Here is a 17,436-nt window from a genome sequence, read left to right as displayed (position 1 = left end):
ATTACTCGAATTGAACCGAAACACGAAAGTGTATGGTTTTTTTCTTCGTCTTCTTCCTCGAAAGCAGAAACACTCGCTCACAATGTTCTGCCGGATATCCATTCATTTCACAGGGCTCGGCTCGGCCTAATTACGATCCGAAACTCTCCAACTACCTTTAATCAAGAACCAATCCGACAAAGCGATTAGGACGTGCCAATGTGCTCATTGAACTTTTCGATCGGCACTTCACCTTTCGAGAGCCTCGTTAAAGAAGCTTTGGGAAGCCTTTGGGTTTTTTTTTTTATTGTTGGAACCCCAGGAAGGCCAGTTGTAGATCCATTTTGCTAAGTGTTGTGAGAATGAGCTCGAGACTCCGACGAGATTTAATCAGCGATTACGTGAGATCAACTTGAGAAGAAGACAAGGGAAACTTCAATTGGCGAAGTCTTAGGGGATGGCAGTTTTGGTTGCCTCTGCGCGACGAAGAAGAAGAAGGAAAGAACCGAACCGAACTGAACCCACTCGAACCAAGTCATAAGAAGCTTATATTCTCCACGTTCGGTTCGATTCGGGGTACTAGTGAGGTTTGACCCGACTCGACACGACCTATTAATACCCCTTTCTGCAGTCACATTTAGGGGTAAGCGATTCCAGAGTTGATTTAGGTTCCACCTACAACCTACAATCTAGCATGTTTACCTTGAAACCTAAAACTTACCATGTCAATCGGTTCCCGAGTCTATTCGGGAACTGGCCCATTTTTTTTTAGTTTCTTTTTTTTTGTTTTCATTTTTAGTCAAGCAAGATGAAAGTGAACGCAATAACAACAAAAACAATCCATAAAAATAAAATAATATAAAAAAATAAAAAATAAGCAATTGTGATTCATTGGTTTTCGGTTTGATCCTTACCCAAGAATCAGGATTCGAATCTCACAGTATCAATTCCACCTTTTTTGGAACCAGGAAGCAGATCGGTAACCGTGGAAACTTGAAACCGGACAGGTTCTTATGATCGGTTTAGTTCGGATTCCGGTTTTATCCTGAACCCATACTCACCCCTAGTCACCTTCGTCTCAAAACACAATACAAATGACCATGTAGGGGCCAAAACATGCATCACTAGTTAAGGCCCGACATGTTCGGCTTGCTTTCCTAGCTGCCCCAAGCCTTGTCTGAACTTGGGCCCCGTTATCAATGGAAATGGGTCGAACCCGTTTCTCTTCGCGGGTCTTGCTCGCTCCAACTTCATGATCGTGCTTCTCTGTAGGCACTGGTTATGGCAAATTTGGGGAAATCGATCAGCTCCGATTAGGGTTTTCCGTCCTCCAGATCAAGGTCGAGGATGCTCTACATCTCTTCGTAGAGGAGGAAGAGATGGTGTTCTGGTATCGACTTCACCAGTCCAAGCTCCGTCACGCGTCGAGCTACATCAAGTCATGCTACGCTCAATCCGTCTACGCTTCGGCGCACGATTGCGCTGCTTCGAGTGCCTCCATCGGCGTGAAGCCGGCGCCTCTCGCCGATATCCGCCGGCGACCCACCGATTTCTGCAGCAACGTGAGGTTCTTCGCCGCGCCAGTTCAGGTAATGGAGGAAACTGCGTAATTCGGGTTTCTTCGATGACGTTTGGGACTGTTTTTGTTGTTTCGCGTGATCGAGAACTGCCAGATTCAGTTTTTCGAGTCGAAAGGGATTACTTTTGCTCCATATTGAGTGAGGCGCTTTTGCCTAGCTATTGGTATTAGTGTGCTTGGTTGGAACTATATCACTGTGTTGTGGAGGTTTCGTTTTTTGTGATAATAGCAATGCAGACATTGTTTATTTTTCATTTCTCGAGTACTTGCGTATTGACTGACTGACCATGCTTGTCGGACAAAATGGCAGGCTAGGCCGAAAGAGGATGCTAAGGACTCCAATGCGCCGTGCCTGAATGAGAAAATTAAAGCGAGCATAGTCAGGGTTGTAACAGACGAAGGTACATCTCTTAGGATCAAAGTTACAGTATTGCTTCTCGGTTGTTATATGAATGAGGAATATTTTGCCGGTTTATTTGGAGCATGCCTTCTACATAGGTTGCTTTCTCTGCAAAATTTTGCATGGAAGGTTTGTGTTAAAGGGTGTTGGCTCTAGTTCTTGGAGTGGATGAATTAGGGTATATCTAAGTCTGAGTCATTGTTGACGATGGAATGTACTCATGAAAGGCCTAAAATGGGTTTGGACATCATGAAAAAATGTCCATTCATTTTTTCATGGGCAAGTAAAGAAGAAGTCGATCTGGTCCTGCCAGATTATGTGTCGTCTCATTTTGCTTGCATATTTTTGTACTATCCTGAGCTTTTGATCTCCATGTCCACTTTTAGCAGCAGCAGGGGATTAAAACCCTGGAAACGTAATGACCAATTTACGCCTCACGAATGCCCCGTGATCTAGGTTTTGATGTCAATGATTAAGATGATAAAAATATTACTGCTTTGTACTGGTATTGCGAATTTTTGCATATGATTTTGTAGCTGGGTATTCATCTATTCTCTCTGGTGTTATTGTTAAACAATGTGACTGGATGTTCATTGTATGGTTTAAGATAGTGGTAATTCAAAGCTCTCATACGATCATTCTACATGTGCAGGGCATTTTGTAGTCTCAATCCATGAAGCACTTCAACGAGCCAGAAAACTCAATCTTGATCTAGTTGAGGTAAATTTGCCACTTCAAGTCTCATCGTTTGAAGTCATGGACATTGTAATTATCCAAATGAAGTTTCAAATGCGATAGGTTAATTAAGAGCTGGTGCAATCGACAGCATAGATATTCCTCTGATTGTTTAGTATCTTCTTTTTGTTTAGTTTATAATGATCATCAATGGGTCAAAAGAGATGTCCAAAAATGGCGGTCTATATGTGACAATGGCACTATCAGTCTTTAGCAATCGACAGTGAGTCACTTATCACAGCTTACTCCATAACCTTCTTGCCTGGCTAGACACCGTCTATAGTTCGTGGACTCAGTTGTCCATATGTCGAGGGGTGGACATTGGTTATCCTTGTCTAGATTTATGTGTCTTAGTATCTGTCCAACCTTTTATATTTGGTACTCAGCCCAGCCTAATGTTGGGAGTTAAAGAAAGGTCAATTTTGCAAGAATATTGTTACTTGCCTAGTCGGTCAAGTCTCCTGGAAGCATGTGGGCTTGGTTGAGCGAGCAAATGAGTGTACATATTTGCCGTTTTGGGGTACAAGAAAGACAAAGCGAGCTTCTAAATCCATGCAATATGCAGGTTCAGAAAAATGCCAATCCACCTGTTTGTAAAATTATGGACTTCCATAGGGAGAAGTACAAACAGCAGCTGAAGGAGAAGGACCGTGCTAAAAGTCAGGTAATTAGTTCCCTAAGAATTCTACAGCTTCTCTCTCCCAAGTTGGTTTGTCAGACATTTATTTCTCTCTCGGGACATACTACCTAGTTTGTAAATTCGTGTTTATGCAGTCAGGGGTGACTCTACGAAAAGGAGATTGCAAAGAAGTTCGTTTTACGGGAAAGACAGTGAGTCACTTTTTCTCTCTTACCCCGTACTGACAGATCATTGCCTTTTCTTATTTTCTGATCAGACTTGTTCCCACAGATCATGATAGCAATTTTACACACACAAGTGCATGCATGAGCGCACGCTCACACCCCTCCCTATTTAACTCTTGACTCTTCACTGACTATCCCATGTTATATGCGTGTGCATGCATATGTGAGCAATTCATGAATTATGAAGGAAGATTGACTCTGTGTTTCTCCTTGTTGCTTTCAGGAACAGAAGGACCTAAAGATGAAAGCAGAGACGGTTAAAAGGTTGATGGAACGTGGCTACCGTGTGAAGGTACCTAAGAGTGTTTGTCAGTGTGCCTTAATATACTCGTGCCACATTTTCTAGTTTATGGCACGTGATGCTTGTTGGCTCATTTTGCTCTCCAGTGTATGAGTCTGGATTAGTTTTTTCTTGGTTAAAGCATATAAACATGTCAACTGCACAATTATGTATGCTTTGTTTCTGGGATCATGCCAATTGAATTTCAGTTCCGGTAATTTTAGGCAATTGCGAGGGTTGCATGAGAGTTTGATTTGCATATGCTCTTGTGTTTCTTCATCAATTTGGAATAGCGGCCTGATGTTCTTGTGGATTCTGCTTCTGTGTGGAGAGTTCGACTTGTCTTGAAGCTTAGGAAGGCTTGTTTTTGCTGTGATGATTTATGAACCATGCTGGGTATTATTTGGAAAAGAGATTGTGAAGACATAAGTTTAGTGTTCTTCTCCTGCTTAAGAAGGATTCCAACAACATGTGCTGATTGTTTATCCTTGTTAGAAACATGCTATGGAAATAGCAGCAAGCCCCAATCTCACTTCTTAATGACAAATCTTAAATTGGGCAATATATTATTACAAGGACATGAATATGGAAGCATTCTCTTATCATTTTGTGCAGATCAGTTTGTTTGCGTGTGGTGTGTGTACTAGTAGCACTAGGAACCAAAAGGTTCCTACTTTGGTAAAATTCACATAAAGTCTTGTTTCATTCACATATTCACTGGATATGGGCTCTTGAAGTGTACAGACAAGGCTACACGGGATTTTCCCTCTGTCTTTATTAAAATGCTTGCTCACCTATGGCTCTTACAGTGTAGGGCAATGGGTACTGAAGATCAGGATTTGGGAGGATTGTTAACTCGACTTTCTGCATTGGTCAGCCATATATTCTTAAAGATTTTGATTCTCATTGGTTTTTAGATGTCATGCTCGTTCATTTTTAACTTGCTATCTGGTTGAAGTTTCTTGTACTAAATATCTGTGCAGATTGAGGATGTAGCGGTTGTAGAAAGTGGACCAAGGGTGGAAAAGCAACAGGCTTATGTCATTGTCAGGCATGCAAAGTTTGGTCCATCTAAGAGTGGTAAGAAGCTATTTGGAGATACGAAACAATACACGGTAGCTCGACCAAGTGGAGACTCTGAAGATGAGGACCTTGGCGAAAAAGGCTTGGAATCTGAGAAAGAGATGCTTTCTAACAATGGAAACGCTGCAGGCAGCTATGCTGGCTGGTCAACTGGTGGCGCGAACTATGGTTCCAAAGTGAACGATAGGCCTGGAAGAGCTCCCTCTTCATCAAACCCTAATTATTCAATGAACATGGGAGAGCCTTCCACAGAAACCGAGAACAGGTATGTGAGGGGAGGAGCAAATAATAGGTTTACACAATCTTGGAGCCAAGGGGCGAGAGACTCTGACAGGTTACAGCCTGAGGTTCCAAGGAGCCAAGAGGTCCCCAATCAAAGAAGGCAAGAGGTTCCATATCAAAGGAGGCAAGACGTTCCATATCAAAGGAGGCAATCGCCTTCTGATACACGTACCTCACATTTAACAGGAGAGTCTAAGCAAGTTGAGACTCCTCCCAGCCCCTCACGCTCGAGTTTTGGGTTATTTAGTGCCCCTAGAAACAATACTCCCGGCAATCACGGTGAGGCACCAAAAGCTTGAGAGAAGTAGCAACGGACAAGCTTCTAAATTACAGGGCGATCTTCTTGCTTGAGAGATATAGTTAGGGCTAGTAAGGACTTTTGTGAGGCGATTAGCTGCTTGTTGGTTATTCAAGTTATTAACCTATTCAATGCGCTGGAGGAGCAGGATGCAACTTGGTCTCTGGTGGCGCTTGCGTGTTGAGACTCCTTCCAAACTGCTGTGAAGACATTGCGGTGTTAAGATTAAGACAGCATTATTTAATTCTTAGGCTGATTATTCTTGTCATTCCCTGTTGTATGCTTCATAATTTTATTCTGCATGGGAATTTTGGGGAGGACTATTGTTGGTTCATTTTTGAGATTATCCTCTCAAGTTTTCCATGTATTTGGGTACGTGCAAGTGAATAAGGCTCACTCCCACATCTTTTCTTTTCCTCTGAGAGCCTCTGAGGTCTGATATTTTGTTGTAATCTGTTCTGGGATTGGTGTCGGATTGACCGGAAGAAAAAGATCGATTGAAATGATAATCTTGTCGATGTCGGGTTTGCCGGCAAAGGCTTTCGAACTCCCTTGTTGGTTCGTTGTATCAGACTTCTACATTGTTTATATATATTAGAAGTTAGAAAACAGCATCAAACATCTTACATCTTTATAATCATTCGGCCATTTGCATTTAAGTCAAATTTTAGCATTCTACTAAGGAAACGAAAGCAGAATTGAGAAACGAACTGGGATAATCCTCTGAAGTTGGTTTTTTGGCCTGAGGCGAAAAAAACTGAAATCATCTGAATTAGTCCAAATCGTAGCGTCATTAGTATACGTTAGGCAGCAAATCGTTGGCAAATTACGTTCATGCCCTTATAAAACCGATCTAGTTTTAGTTCGGGCTTCGGGTTTTCGGGTTCGGCGATTTGGTGTAAATCGATCTGTTAAAATGAGTCATAAATTTATTTCTTAATCTATATATGACGGGCTGAGTTATCATGTGAGTTAATTATATTCAGTAAATGAATTTAAACATAATATGAGTGTTAAATGAGTCATAAATGGTTTACAACTCACTTAAACTCGACTCACCTCTATGACGCTCTCTTCATTCTCTTTCACTCTTATTCGATCTTGCACTTACTTATTCCGCATTCTCACCTTAGTTTGGTTATGGATTTTTCTAGATTGGGTTAAATATAGAAGCGTTTTAACAATATGGGTCGGGATTGGATACGAATCAATAGATTTGCATTGTATCGAAAATTAAGTCAAAACAGGTTAAATTGGTCGAATCATTTTTAATTCGATCCGATCCATCCAATTGACAGGTCAAGATGCAAATCTGCAGCGATCCCCCCGGGGCCCGTTTGGATGGCGATGGGCTTCTCCCTGCGTAGCCAAAACAAAAAGCCCCGCGTGCGCGGGACACAGTTCGAGCGTGGGGAGTCCAAACCAAATGGCCTTTGCCCTAGCGAGCGATTCAGAGAGGGATTGGAGCCCTGGTCTTCGAAATTCCTGCTCGAACTTCTTCCTCTTCTCTCTCTCTCGCGGGACTCCATAGTCGTCGTCGTCGTCACCACCGCCACATCACTTTCTGCTCCAATCCCCTCGGATATCCTCTCAGTAACAAGGTTCGGGCTTCGCTTCGTCCCTTCCGGGTGGAGGGTTTCCTTCCTTCTTTTCATTTCTCGTGAAGTTTTGTTTGGTTGCTGCTGATTCCGGGGCAGAGGTTCGGGTTCCGCAATTGCTGCAGTTTAGCATTGGTGGGTCGTTTGTGTTTTTTTGCGGTTTTTTGCGCTATGGGTTTTGCACATTCGGTTTAGGTTGTGTCGGGCTTTGTGGCTCGTGTTTTTTTTTGTTTGTCTGGAACAAAATTTCTCGGCAAAACCTTTTTCCTGCGAAGTTTGATGTTAGTAAGAGGTTCCAAGGATTTGGCTTTCTGCAGCGACTTGTGCTCGGACACTTAGTTGTAGATTGTGCAGTTAGTTTCGCGATTGAATAGGGGTGGGTCGTAGGTGTTCCTTTTGGCCGATTGCTCTATTGTGTTTCGGCTTAAGCTTGGCGGCAACCCAATGGACTATTCATTGGTTTCCGAATCTCCTGCCTTACTTCTTCAACCTTTTCTTTTTTCAAAGAAATTAATGGCATGTAACTTTTTTCCCACATATTTTACAGACTCGGGCTGAGCTGAGCTGACTGAGGGCTTCCTTTAACTGACTAATTTAGACCATGGATTTCGATGAATATGAATACCTGGAGAAAACAGTTGAGAATCCAGAACCACACAAGGTGAAGGAAGTTGCGAATGGCGGTGAAGGAACCCTGAATTCAGGAGACAGGCGTAGAAGTCGGTCTTCAAAGCATAAGGATGAAGAGAATGAGGACGATGCTGATCATCTCTCCAAACGCTCGAAGTCTGGGGACAAACCCCGAGATAATGATAGGCGTGGTTCTTCACGGCACCGGTCGCGGTCAAGGGATGGAGAGAGGGAAGGGCATAAGAGTAGCCGGGAACGAAAAGAGAGGGAGAGAGGCAGGGAAAAGGATGGTGAGAGGGAGGACAGGAATGGGGGAGAGAGAGATAGAAATAGAGACAAGCGTCGCGATCGAGACAGGAGGGATCCCGACATCGGTTGGGTTAGGGAAAGGGAACAAGAGAAGTCACGGAGAAGCAGGAGCCCTTCTGGAAGGCATCGAGGTGGTCGAGAGGAAATGGGCAGAGAAAGGAATCGAGATTTGGAGCATAGAGAAAGAGATAAAGAGAGGCAAATGGGGGAACGAGAGAGAGAGAGCAGGTATTTCAAGTTTGTTTTCTTTTTAGTGGTTTCATTTGTGTTAGTTAATTATCGTCTGATGGTGTGAAGAAATTTTGACACTCTCTATCAAGGTTTTCTAGTGCTAATTAGTAATTGGATTTAATGTGTTGTTCTCTTCTCACAGCTCCCTTTTTATTTGTTTGGTCCTTTCTCTCAGATAGCCAGAGCGCTCAAATTGCTCTATACCTTTCTTCTATAAAAATAGTAAAGTACAACTATATGGAGGAAAAGAAGCTATCGGCCAATTATCTATCAGTACTCTAGTTATAGTTACCTAGGCTGATGTGTATGTCAGTAGGTCTAATGTAATGGGTGTGGGAGCAACCTGGTTCTAAACCTCGTGATCTATAGTTCTGTTTAGAGTGTCTTTAAATTTTACTTTTTACTTTTTCGAAAATCTTGCAGCCCTGAACTTTGATTTTTATTTGATGCAGAAATATGCACATATATATGGAATTTTATACAATATTCTCATAAAATTTAACGTTAAAATAGCATTTTTATGTTTTGACGAAAATGCAGCATTTTGTTTAAAAGAGGTGGACAGATGGGCCTTAATGTTGTCTTTAAGCCATTTGGAACCTGGTTTTGCTTGAAAGAGGGTTTTGCTCTATGCAGTTAAGAGCATTATGCCATTGCTCAATTTTGATAACGATGAGACAATTTTTGGATCCATATCTTTCAATGTTTAAGTTTGCAAGTATCGCTGCCTAAGTGGATCATGCTGATACTGAATTGGGGCAATATGTATTAATTTGTTAGCATGTTCATCATCTGTGGCAGCTTTTGTCTGTGTTGTTGTAGGACATGCTGAACTTTGGAAGGAATTATGACAAGTCTTTAGTTCCTTGTTCAACTAGATTATAGTTTGCTTAATTTGGAGTCTACCTGCATGTCTAGATCAGGTTCTTATATCTTTTTTTTTTTCCTGCTTTTTCTTGCGCCTTTTTGGTTTATCTGATAATCGGTATTGGATCTTGTACCTCATGAGAAATTAGCTGCCTCTCTTCCACTATCTCTTGGTTATTTTTTTGGTCTTATATATGCTTTATTATAATGTAATGTGTTCTGCTGGAATCTAAGATTAACAAGTTCCAAATTATGCTATTAGGTTCTTTGGCACGCCATCTATGCAACTTGATGACGCCGTTATCATTTAAGATTAAGTTGTTTATAGAAGGTACAATATTTGATGCTAATCTATTGCTTGAGGTCAGATTATGTACATAAATTACTTGGTCTCCATGTTAATGATCACATTTAAGATGACAAAGTCTTTTAGATACCAATCTGTGTGGGTTGTCCTCTCATAATAACTTTGTGTAGTTCCCTGCAGGACTAGGGCACATGGGTTCGGCCTTATATCATAAGCGGAGAAATTTTGGCTGCCATTTTGGGATAACTTTTGTTCTTTGGTTTAGCGATTTTTAACACTTCCACCATGTCAAAAATGGCTCTGCTTGACAGAGCAATATACTTCTGAAGTACATAATTGACTGGTCCTATGAAGGTCTGCTCTTTTATCTATGAAAACCATGATTGATGGTTTGAATTTTCTTCATTTCGCAGGCCGCATAAAGAAAAGAAGGAAGATGCCAAAGAGCCAGAGGTGGATCCTGAACGGGACCAGAGGACTGTATTTGCCTATCAGGTAATGTAAATGGGTTGTTCACATGGATTTGTATTTATGGTTGCTGCAAATATAAATCTTCTTTACTTGCAAATTTACTTAGTTGTACCAATATTTTACAGATTAACTTGAAAGCAGATGAAAGAGACGTTTATGAGTTCTTCTCAAGGGCTGGCAAGGTAACTTGCTTCCTTGTTGAATGTGGGAGGAGGTTATGGTTATGTTCTAAGTATATACTTTCACTTAACATCTTGGGAGCTCTCCTGATAAAGAAGAATTTCATCCCAATCTGTGTGTGTCATGTATGGTGAAAAATAGATGCTTCTTATGGATTTCGGTATTTCCTTACACTCTTCATTTCCTGCTGCTTTGACATGTCTGTGAGTGGACTGCTATAGGCATGCTGCACACCATAGACACAGCTCTCACTGGCGTTTGTTTGTGCATTGTTTGATTCACATCCCATATGATTTAATCTTTAGCTCAGGTTATTTGGCTTGGTAGATGAGCAATTGACTTCACTTGGTCATTTTATGTTTATATAAATCCTCCAACCCCTATCCCCCTCCCTCTCCCCGTCCAACTCTGAGATTAGAGGAACAGAAAAATCAGCACCAGCAGCTCCACAAATATGTATCTATGTATGTATTCGGATAAAACATCAACCATTATGCATCTCTTTATGACTGTCAAGTGGGTGACACATTTTCAGGTCCGAGATGTACGTTTGATCATGGATAGGATCTCAAGGCGCTCCAAAGGGGTTGGGTAAGATTTATATGGCATTGTGACAAAGCTGTGTCAATCTATGGGATCAGTATGCTTGTTTGTGTATTCTACGTTGAATTGTCGCGACAACTGTTATCTCGAAAGAACAGTGCATGCCGATCTTAGCTTGTTTACCAATTTAAGGTAGAAATTCACTTGGTTTTATAAAGTCCATGTATAATGAGTATTTTGTTGATTGAGTCTTGGTGTTTCTCTGGCAGGAGTGGACTGTCTTGACATCTCATAGATAGCTTAACTGATGAGAGTTAATAAGGCAATTATATATAAGTGCATTTTTTTGGTCATTGAGTTTTGTGTTATCTGTTAAGTAATTGCTATGCATGAAGTAATAATCATGAATAGATGTGAATACGACTTTTTGCAAATCATTCAGGGTTCAGTCTAAGCTTATTACACTGGGTATTACATTAATTACTCATACACTTCGACATGTTGATTGCTGATTTGAAAGTTGGATTTGTTGTTACCTTATGGATCACAAGATGTCAGGTCTAGTTGGAAATTGCATGGAATGTATGGATGGGGGACTTGTTAATTGATTTCCTTTTTACTGAGATAACGTTTTTCTTTTTGCTGAGTTATGCGAAATAACTTTGTTCTGCAGATATGTTGAGTTCTATGATGCAATGTCTGTTCCAATGGCTATAGCACTCTCTGGCCAGCCACTTCTTGGCATACCAGTGATGGTAAAACCATCAGAAGCTGAGAAAAACTTGGTTCAGTCAACTGCAGCTGCGGCTGGAGGACCAGGTGGATCAATCGGTCCTTATTCAGGAGGTGCTAGAAGGCTTTACGTTGGTAACCTGCACACAAACTTGACAACCGAGCAGCTGAAAAAGGTGAAGTCAATTAGTAAATATGCCATTCACATTATGTGTCTTATGAGGGATTCGTTTGACCTCTTTTACCGAAGATTTGGTTATTCAACTGAAGAAGCACACGTGCTTTCTGAAATAAACTTTTGGTTTATATTTGCAGTCAGTGATTTATGACTTTTTTCATTGGGCAGATCTTCTAGTTTTCTTTATTATATGTTGTATAAAGGTGATGTTTAGCTTTATGTAAGAATTGTCTATATTCATTCTATCTAATAAGCTTCAATCCTTGCTCTTTCGTGATGCTTAGATTTTTGAACCATTTGGTGAGGTGGAGCTTGTGCAGCTACCGCTTGATGAATCTGGTCATTGTAAGGGCTTTGGCTTTGTGCAGGTGAGTATGCTCAAATATATGATGCTTGGCTTCTATTTTGTGTGACTTTCTTTCTTTTTGTAGTTTTTGCTTTTCCTTTTTCTTGTGGTGTGTTGAATTTTTTTTTTTAAAGTTGGATTCCTGAATTTTTAAAAAATGTACAAAATATAGACATTTAGAGTCATTTAGAACTTCTTATGAACTTTTTAGAATTTTACATATATATTTTCTTTTTTATCCTTTTGAAAATTTAATGGGAAAGCAATAAGTGCTCTTTTAAGTCTAAATATATTTTGTGATAGGAAAAACGACTTATATTGATTAACATTGCAGTTGAATGTTAAATAAAAGAATTTCAAGAGGCTCTGATAGCAGAACTTACAGAACAACGATAGGCTTCATTACTGCAGAAATGGAAAGGAGGTTTTAAGGCAGGCAAAGAGGTTTCATAGATGACGAGTTGACTTCTTTTCATAATTACAGCAGACTTCTTTTCGTTACATTCTAAGCATGTTATTTGAGAAAGACTTGGAAGCGATGTAGTGGTATATTGGTATGTTAAACAAGAAGCAACACCTGTGGACTTTGAAACTTTAGTAATGGTTAGAATGACAACTTCCTTACTGTAATCTACCCTTTATTAATCACCTGTCAAAATCTGTTCTTAGAGATCGACTTCTTCTCGTGCAAAAATGTCCTATTTTGTTAGTTTCTTGAGATATTAATGTCTGCTTGCGAGGTTAGGAGTCCAATACTTTTGACTGAATAGGACATGTCTTGACTTGACTCTGAATGATGATATTAGAATCGCATTTGTCTCTGCACGAAAATTGCGATGGATTATTGCATAGGATGATTTTAATAGGTGTATTCTTTCGTTGCAGTTTGTGCGTCTCGAGGATGCCCGGAATGCACTAAGTCTGAACGGATTGGAAATTGCAGGACGGACTATCAAGGTTAGTTCACTTGTACTTGTGGAAATTGCTTTGCAGGTTAACAAACGGGTAATCAGGGATGGCGTGTGTAGGTTTTTGGTGCGAGCAAATACCTGTAGCTTATATCTGTAGTAAAATGCTTGCAAATACATCTTGAAATAATAATGCTTCAGTAAAGTCTTGAATGGTAAGTGGAGTTTCTTCCTCCATTTAGGTGTCAGCTGTTACTGATCAAGCAGGAACACAGGATGTTGGGACTAATGCTGGAGATTTTGATGATGATGAAGGTGGTGGCTTGGTGAGTAAAATCTTTGCATCTCTCATGTATAAGTAGTTTGTCAATTACTTGGGGCTTGCATAGATGTCCGTCGAATTACCTTTACCTTTGGTTCCCCTGTACAGCAGTTTATGATAATTAGATATTTGTGTTGCCTATGCCATGTGGACTTCCTCTAGTAACATCTTTTTGAATGTCATGCCTTTGGATTGGCTTTCATTCTTCCTTTTGTCACCATAGTATTTCATGCTTACAATGGTGGGGAGTACCTCCTGTTTTCTGTTCATCATTCTTGTCTTTTTTATGTAACTTAAGTCTTTATTCTTAAGCAAATGTAGGTTATTCTGTACGTTTCATTGTCAGCATCAACTCTCTCTTTTCATTTGGAGAAACAGATGGTTGGACCGCATTCATGTTTCAGCTTAAAAGGTTTTAAGCTGAATGCTCAGCAATTTGGCACATGGGTCTAATTGTGTTTTTCTTTCTTTTTTCTGTCTTCTCTTTTTTCTTTTTTGAAAAGGAGGGGGGTGGTGGGTGGGTTTTTGGGGCGGTGCATTCTTGAAATTGCAAGCACATCTTGCCTTGAATGTTGATTCATTTTGGCTCTGGATTGGGCTCATCAAGCTTAAGCTGAACAAATCATAACATTGCCTGTTTTGGCATTCTTTAAGTGGTGAGTTTTGTGAATGGCCAAAAAGAAGTGGCAACTTTCATGGCATGCAAATGATGAGGAGGAAGAGCTGCTGGAATATAAAAGCCATGAATCCTAGAGGCCTAGAAGAGTCCTTTTGCAATGCGAGTTATGATACAATTTCATTGGTTATTCTTGTATCAGATGAAAAGCAATTTTGACTTGTACACTACATACTTCATTTTTGGTTGGAAGGTAGTCGTAGAATCAGTACTGTATCAGAGCTATGTTTTGTTGATGGATTATTGCTTCAAGGAAAATAGCAATGATTTTTCTTTATTTCACAATCCCGTGCTACTGATTCTTCTTTTACCTGCCACACTTTTCTGTAACTCACAATAGTTTATTTGCGATGAATTTTTTTAACAGCTTTGTTTTGCATGATTTTTTCGTAATTTTTTCTTTGCTTATAATAGTCCTTGAATGCATCCTCTCGAGCAAGTCTTATGCTGAAGTTGGACCGCAGCGGAACTGCATCAAGGTTGATATGACACTTCAGCTTTAATTTTATGGAGTTACTGTGTTTGTTTGTCATTTGACAGTATCATCTGCTATCACAGCATTGCCAGTTCTGTGGGCACTCCTGCCATCAACAGCACAGGTGCTGCTCTTCCCACAGGACCAATTCTTGGTGCGGCCCCTGTGGTTTCTCCACTGGCTGCTTCTCTTATGCAGCCGAATATTCCAGCCCTTGCTGGACTTCCAGGATCAGGTCTTCAGGTCACAGCTACTACTGGTCCTACAATTGATACAGTTGGTGTCCCAAGTGAATGTTTGTTATTGAAGAACATGTTTGATCCAACTTTAGAGGTAAATTAGATTTTTAGGCTTGCGTTGGTGTTGTAATGTATTGCTCTTCTTCTCCTTGTTCTTGTTTGAAGCGTGATATTTCTTGGCAGACTGAACCAGATTTTGAGTTGGACATTAAGGAGGATGTTCAAGAAGAATGCTCGAAGTTCGGAAATTTGAAGCACATTTTTGTAGACAAGTAAGTTTTTGGCAATTTTACTGATCAGAATCTTTGGGGGAGTTAATCTTCTACGCCTGATGCACGTGCATGATTCTCAGCATGACTTAGAAGGTTATACCTTCTGGCTCGGATGTGTGCGGAGAAACCTCTCTGAAAAATTAGGACGAGTTTTAATATGCATAAGCCTGAATTGATACAATCCTTATTGTTATTGGTTTAACTTGATCATCCTGGCAATTGTTAATTCACACGATGTGAAGTATATGATACTCCTTACCTGTCAAAATATTGAAATTGGTCACCCTGGTTCTGTTGTTCAAGTTTTGTGGCTTGTGTCTCTTTTCTACCTAAAAACAGGAATAGCGCCGGTTTTGTATTTCTGAGGTTCGAGAATACGCAGTCTGCAAGTGATGCACAACGAGCTCTTCATGGAAGATGGTTTGCTGGGAAGATGATAACTGCGACGTTCATGGTATCATATTTCGAAGTGTTCTCTTTTATATGCAGGTTTATAATAGCACCCCACCTTTTCACCTTAGGGAAATTAAAAAAAGGAGGCATGAGTTTTTACTTCGCCGAATGCAGGTGCCCCAAACCTATGAAGCTAAGTTCCCTGACAGCAGATAGGATTCTGGAGTTGGCTGCTCAATTGCGTTGTTGCATTCATCGCATAACATGGACATCACTGGTCGAGGTTTTTGTCGGGGGAGTTGAGTTTCTTAGTTTACACAACCTATATAGGAAAGAGAAAGAGGACCTGTCTAATGTCTTGCTTCTCCTTTTCCTTTTGCTTTTCCTTGTCTCTTGTCTTTTTCTAATTTGATGGAAGCCTCTCCGTTTCTTGAACAAATGTCTGAGTTCCTGGACTCCCGATGGGCGGTCTTTCTGGGGATTTGTTGTACCATATGGAGTGAAATTTTCAGGTATATACTCCTAACGTTAGATAGAGTCGGTTTTCTGTCGCAATGTTTCTTCTGTCTCCCATGAACCTGTGAAGATTTCAAAGGTAAATGTGTGGTTTGTCCCTTAGAATCAGAATATCCCAGAACAGGGGCATTGAAGAATTGACAAAAAGTACTTGCAGTTCTATGGATTTTGAGGAATGGCACCAAGTGTTATGGTTTGTTCATTTCTACCATGAGCGAGCGAGGCCTCACTGATATAGGGAGACGTGTTCATTTGGAAAATAAGCGCATGGAGAAGACCGAAGGTCATACTGATACGGCAAATGTACGCGTTGTTTCACACCGTTGCGGCCCGTGGCCGTCACCCCTAGCTGGTGAGGGCCGTGATGTCATCACAGGCCCTAAATCCGAAAACTCCAAAAAATAAAGGTAAGGAAAAGGAAAGAAAAAGAAATTATAAAATATTATTAAAAAATGTTCACTTCATTGCCAGTCAGGTCACATAGGACGGTCGATGTTCATGTCAGCAATGTTTGGCCAAAATTGTATTTAATTGATAAAACGTGAAAAAGTTTAAAATTCAATTAAAATGTTTATGAATGAATTAACGAAAATGCAATAAATTTTCGTACTTTTTTGGTAATTTTTCCTTCAATAAGATTTCAAGCACACTTTTGTCGAATGAAGTTGGTTTAGAATTCTGAGTCTCCTTATTTCTCCTTAGACTAGAGTACTTTAAGAAAAAGGCCGACGCTCGTCGGCATTGGGCAATGGCTCGCAAGCCCTTGTTGTGGCCGGCAAGGGTTTGGCGGCCCTTGCCCGATGCCCTTGCCAGCCACAGAGAGGGCCATGATGAGCGATGCCATGCCCTCGCTTGCCAAAACAAGGGCGTGCAGGCTGTCGCCTAGATCTGGTGGGATCCGCGACGCCCTTGCCGGAACCAAAATGCAAATACACAAAGGAAAGAGAAATAGATTCAAAATGCCTTTTGCGTAGGCTTACACGGAGAACACACCTTTCATACAAGCTTTTTCTCTCTAAGCTCAACTCTCTCCCTCTCTATTTCTAAGGCTTTCCACTCACAAAATTACCAGTGTATCCACTAGACCTGTTAAACGGGTGGGTCGGGTCGGGTCATAAATGGTCCGACCCAAATTGACCCATTAACCCGTTTATGACCCATTTATTCAGTGTAAATATCTCGACCCATACCCGACCCGACCCATATTGCTAAAACACTTTTATATTTAACCTAATCTAGGAATATTTGTTTCTTATGATTTTTTTTTAAAATTATACTGCTAAAACATTTTATGCAATACAAAGCTAGTGAAAAAATTTTATAATTTTTTTTAAAATTGAGGTTCTGTTTGTTTTACGAAAAATGCGACATTTCTAAAAAATATTTTCCATAAAGTCATTATCCAAGAAAATAAAAAAAATTAATATTTTTTTTTATTTTTTAAATCGAATTTTTAATTATTTTTTAATTTTCCTTTATTTTTGGCCGATCGCCGGCCGCCGTGGCCGGCGACCAACCACAGGCGAGGACGAGCTCGCCGGAGGCCGGCGAAGCTCGTTCTCGCCGATCTGGCGAGGCCGAGGCCTCGCCGGCCTCAGGCGAGGCTCCAGCCTCGCCGATCTAGCGAGACTCGAGCTCGCCGGATCTGGCGAGGTGGAGCCTCGCCGAGGCCGGCGGAGCTCGAGCTCACCCGGCCTCGGGCGAGGTCGAGTTCGCCCGAGGCCGGCGAGCCTCGAGTCTCGC

At 40.9% G+C, this 17,436-nt stretch overlaps 2 protein-coding genes across 5 annotated transcripts; both read left to right on the top strand.

The window, feature by feature from the left end:
- The first annotated feature begins 1,225 nt into the window (after nt 1–1,225).
- Nucleotides 1,226–6,047, top strand: LOC130134441 (translation initiation factor IF3-1, mitochondrial-like). Of its 2 annotated transcripts, none has more exons than XM_056314147.1 (8): nt 1,226–1,568; nt 1,869–1,959; nt 2,611–2,678; nt 3,259–3,357; nt 3,468–3,524; nt 3,781–3,861; nt 4,647–4,709; nt 4,821–6,047. In XM_056314147.1, the coding sequence occupies exons 1-8, from the start codon at nt 1,359–1,361 to the stop codon at nt 5,499–5,501; spliced, it is 1,350 nt and encodes a 449-aa protein (XP_056170122.1). In that variant the 5' UTR covers nt 1,226–1,358; the 3' UTR covers nt 5,502–6,047. The 2 variants fall into 2 exon arrangements, with proteins under 2 accessions (XP_056170122.1, XP_056170123.1); XM_056314148.1 differs by having other exon boundaries at nt 1,227–1,568; nt 3,781–3,849.
- An 839-nt stretch (nt 6,048–6,886) lies between these two features.
- On the top strand, nt 6,887–15,732 carry LOC130134442 (uncharacterized). Of its 3 annotated transcripts, none has more exons than XM_056314146.1 (14): nt 6,887–7,101; nt 7,646–8,265; nt 9,856–9,937; nt 10,039–10,095; nt 10,629–10,684; nt 11,310–11,544; nt 11,831–11,914; nt 12,778–12,849; nt 13,043–13,126; nt 14,213–14,277; nt 14,366–14,606; nt 14,696–14,784; nt 15,124–15,238; nt 15,352–15,732. In XM_056314146.1, the coding sequence occupies exons 2-14, from the start codon at nt 7,700–7,702 to the stop codon at nt 15,391–15,393; spliced, it is 1,788 nt and encodes a 595-aa protein (XP_056170121.1). In that variant the 5' UTR covers nt 6,887–7,101; nt 7,646–7,699; the 3' UTR covers nt 15,394–15,732. The 3 variants fall into 3 exon arrangements, with proteins under 3 accessions (XP_056170121.1, XP_056170119.1, XP_056170120.1); XM_056314144.1 differs by having other exon boundaries at nt 6,889–7,101; nt 14,357–14,606; XM_056314145.1 differs by having other exon boundaries at nt 7,091–7,233; nt 14,357–14,606.
- Nucleotides 15,733–17,436: the final 1,704 nt, after the last annotated feature.

This window comes from Syzygium oleosum, unplaced genomic scaffold (genome assembly GCF_021117445.2).
Source record: "Syzygium oleosum isolate NSW1041296 unplaced genomic scaffold, Sole_v2.1 Sole_v2.08, whole genome shotgun sequence".
Lineage (NCBI taxonomy): Eukaryota > Viridiplantae > Streptophyta > Magnoliopsida > Myrtales > Myrtaceae > Syzygium > Syzygium oleosum.
The sequence above is the reverse complement of the archived record's forward strand: the minus strand, read 5'-3'. Positions and strand labels throughout refer to the sequence as shown.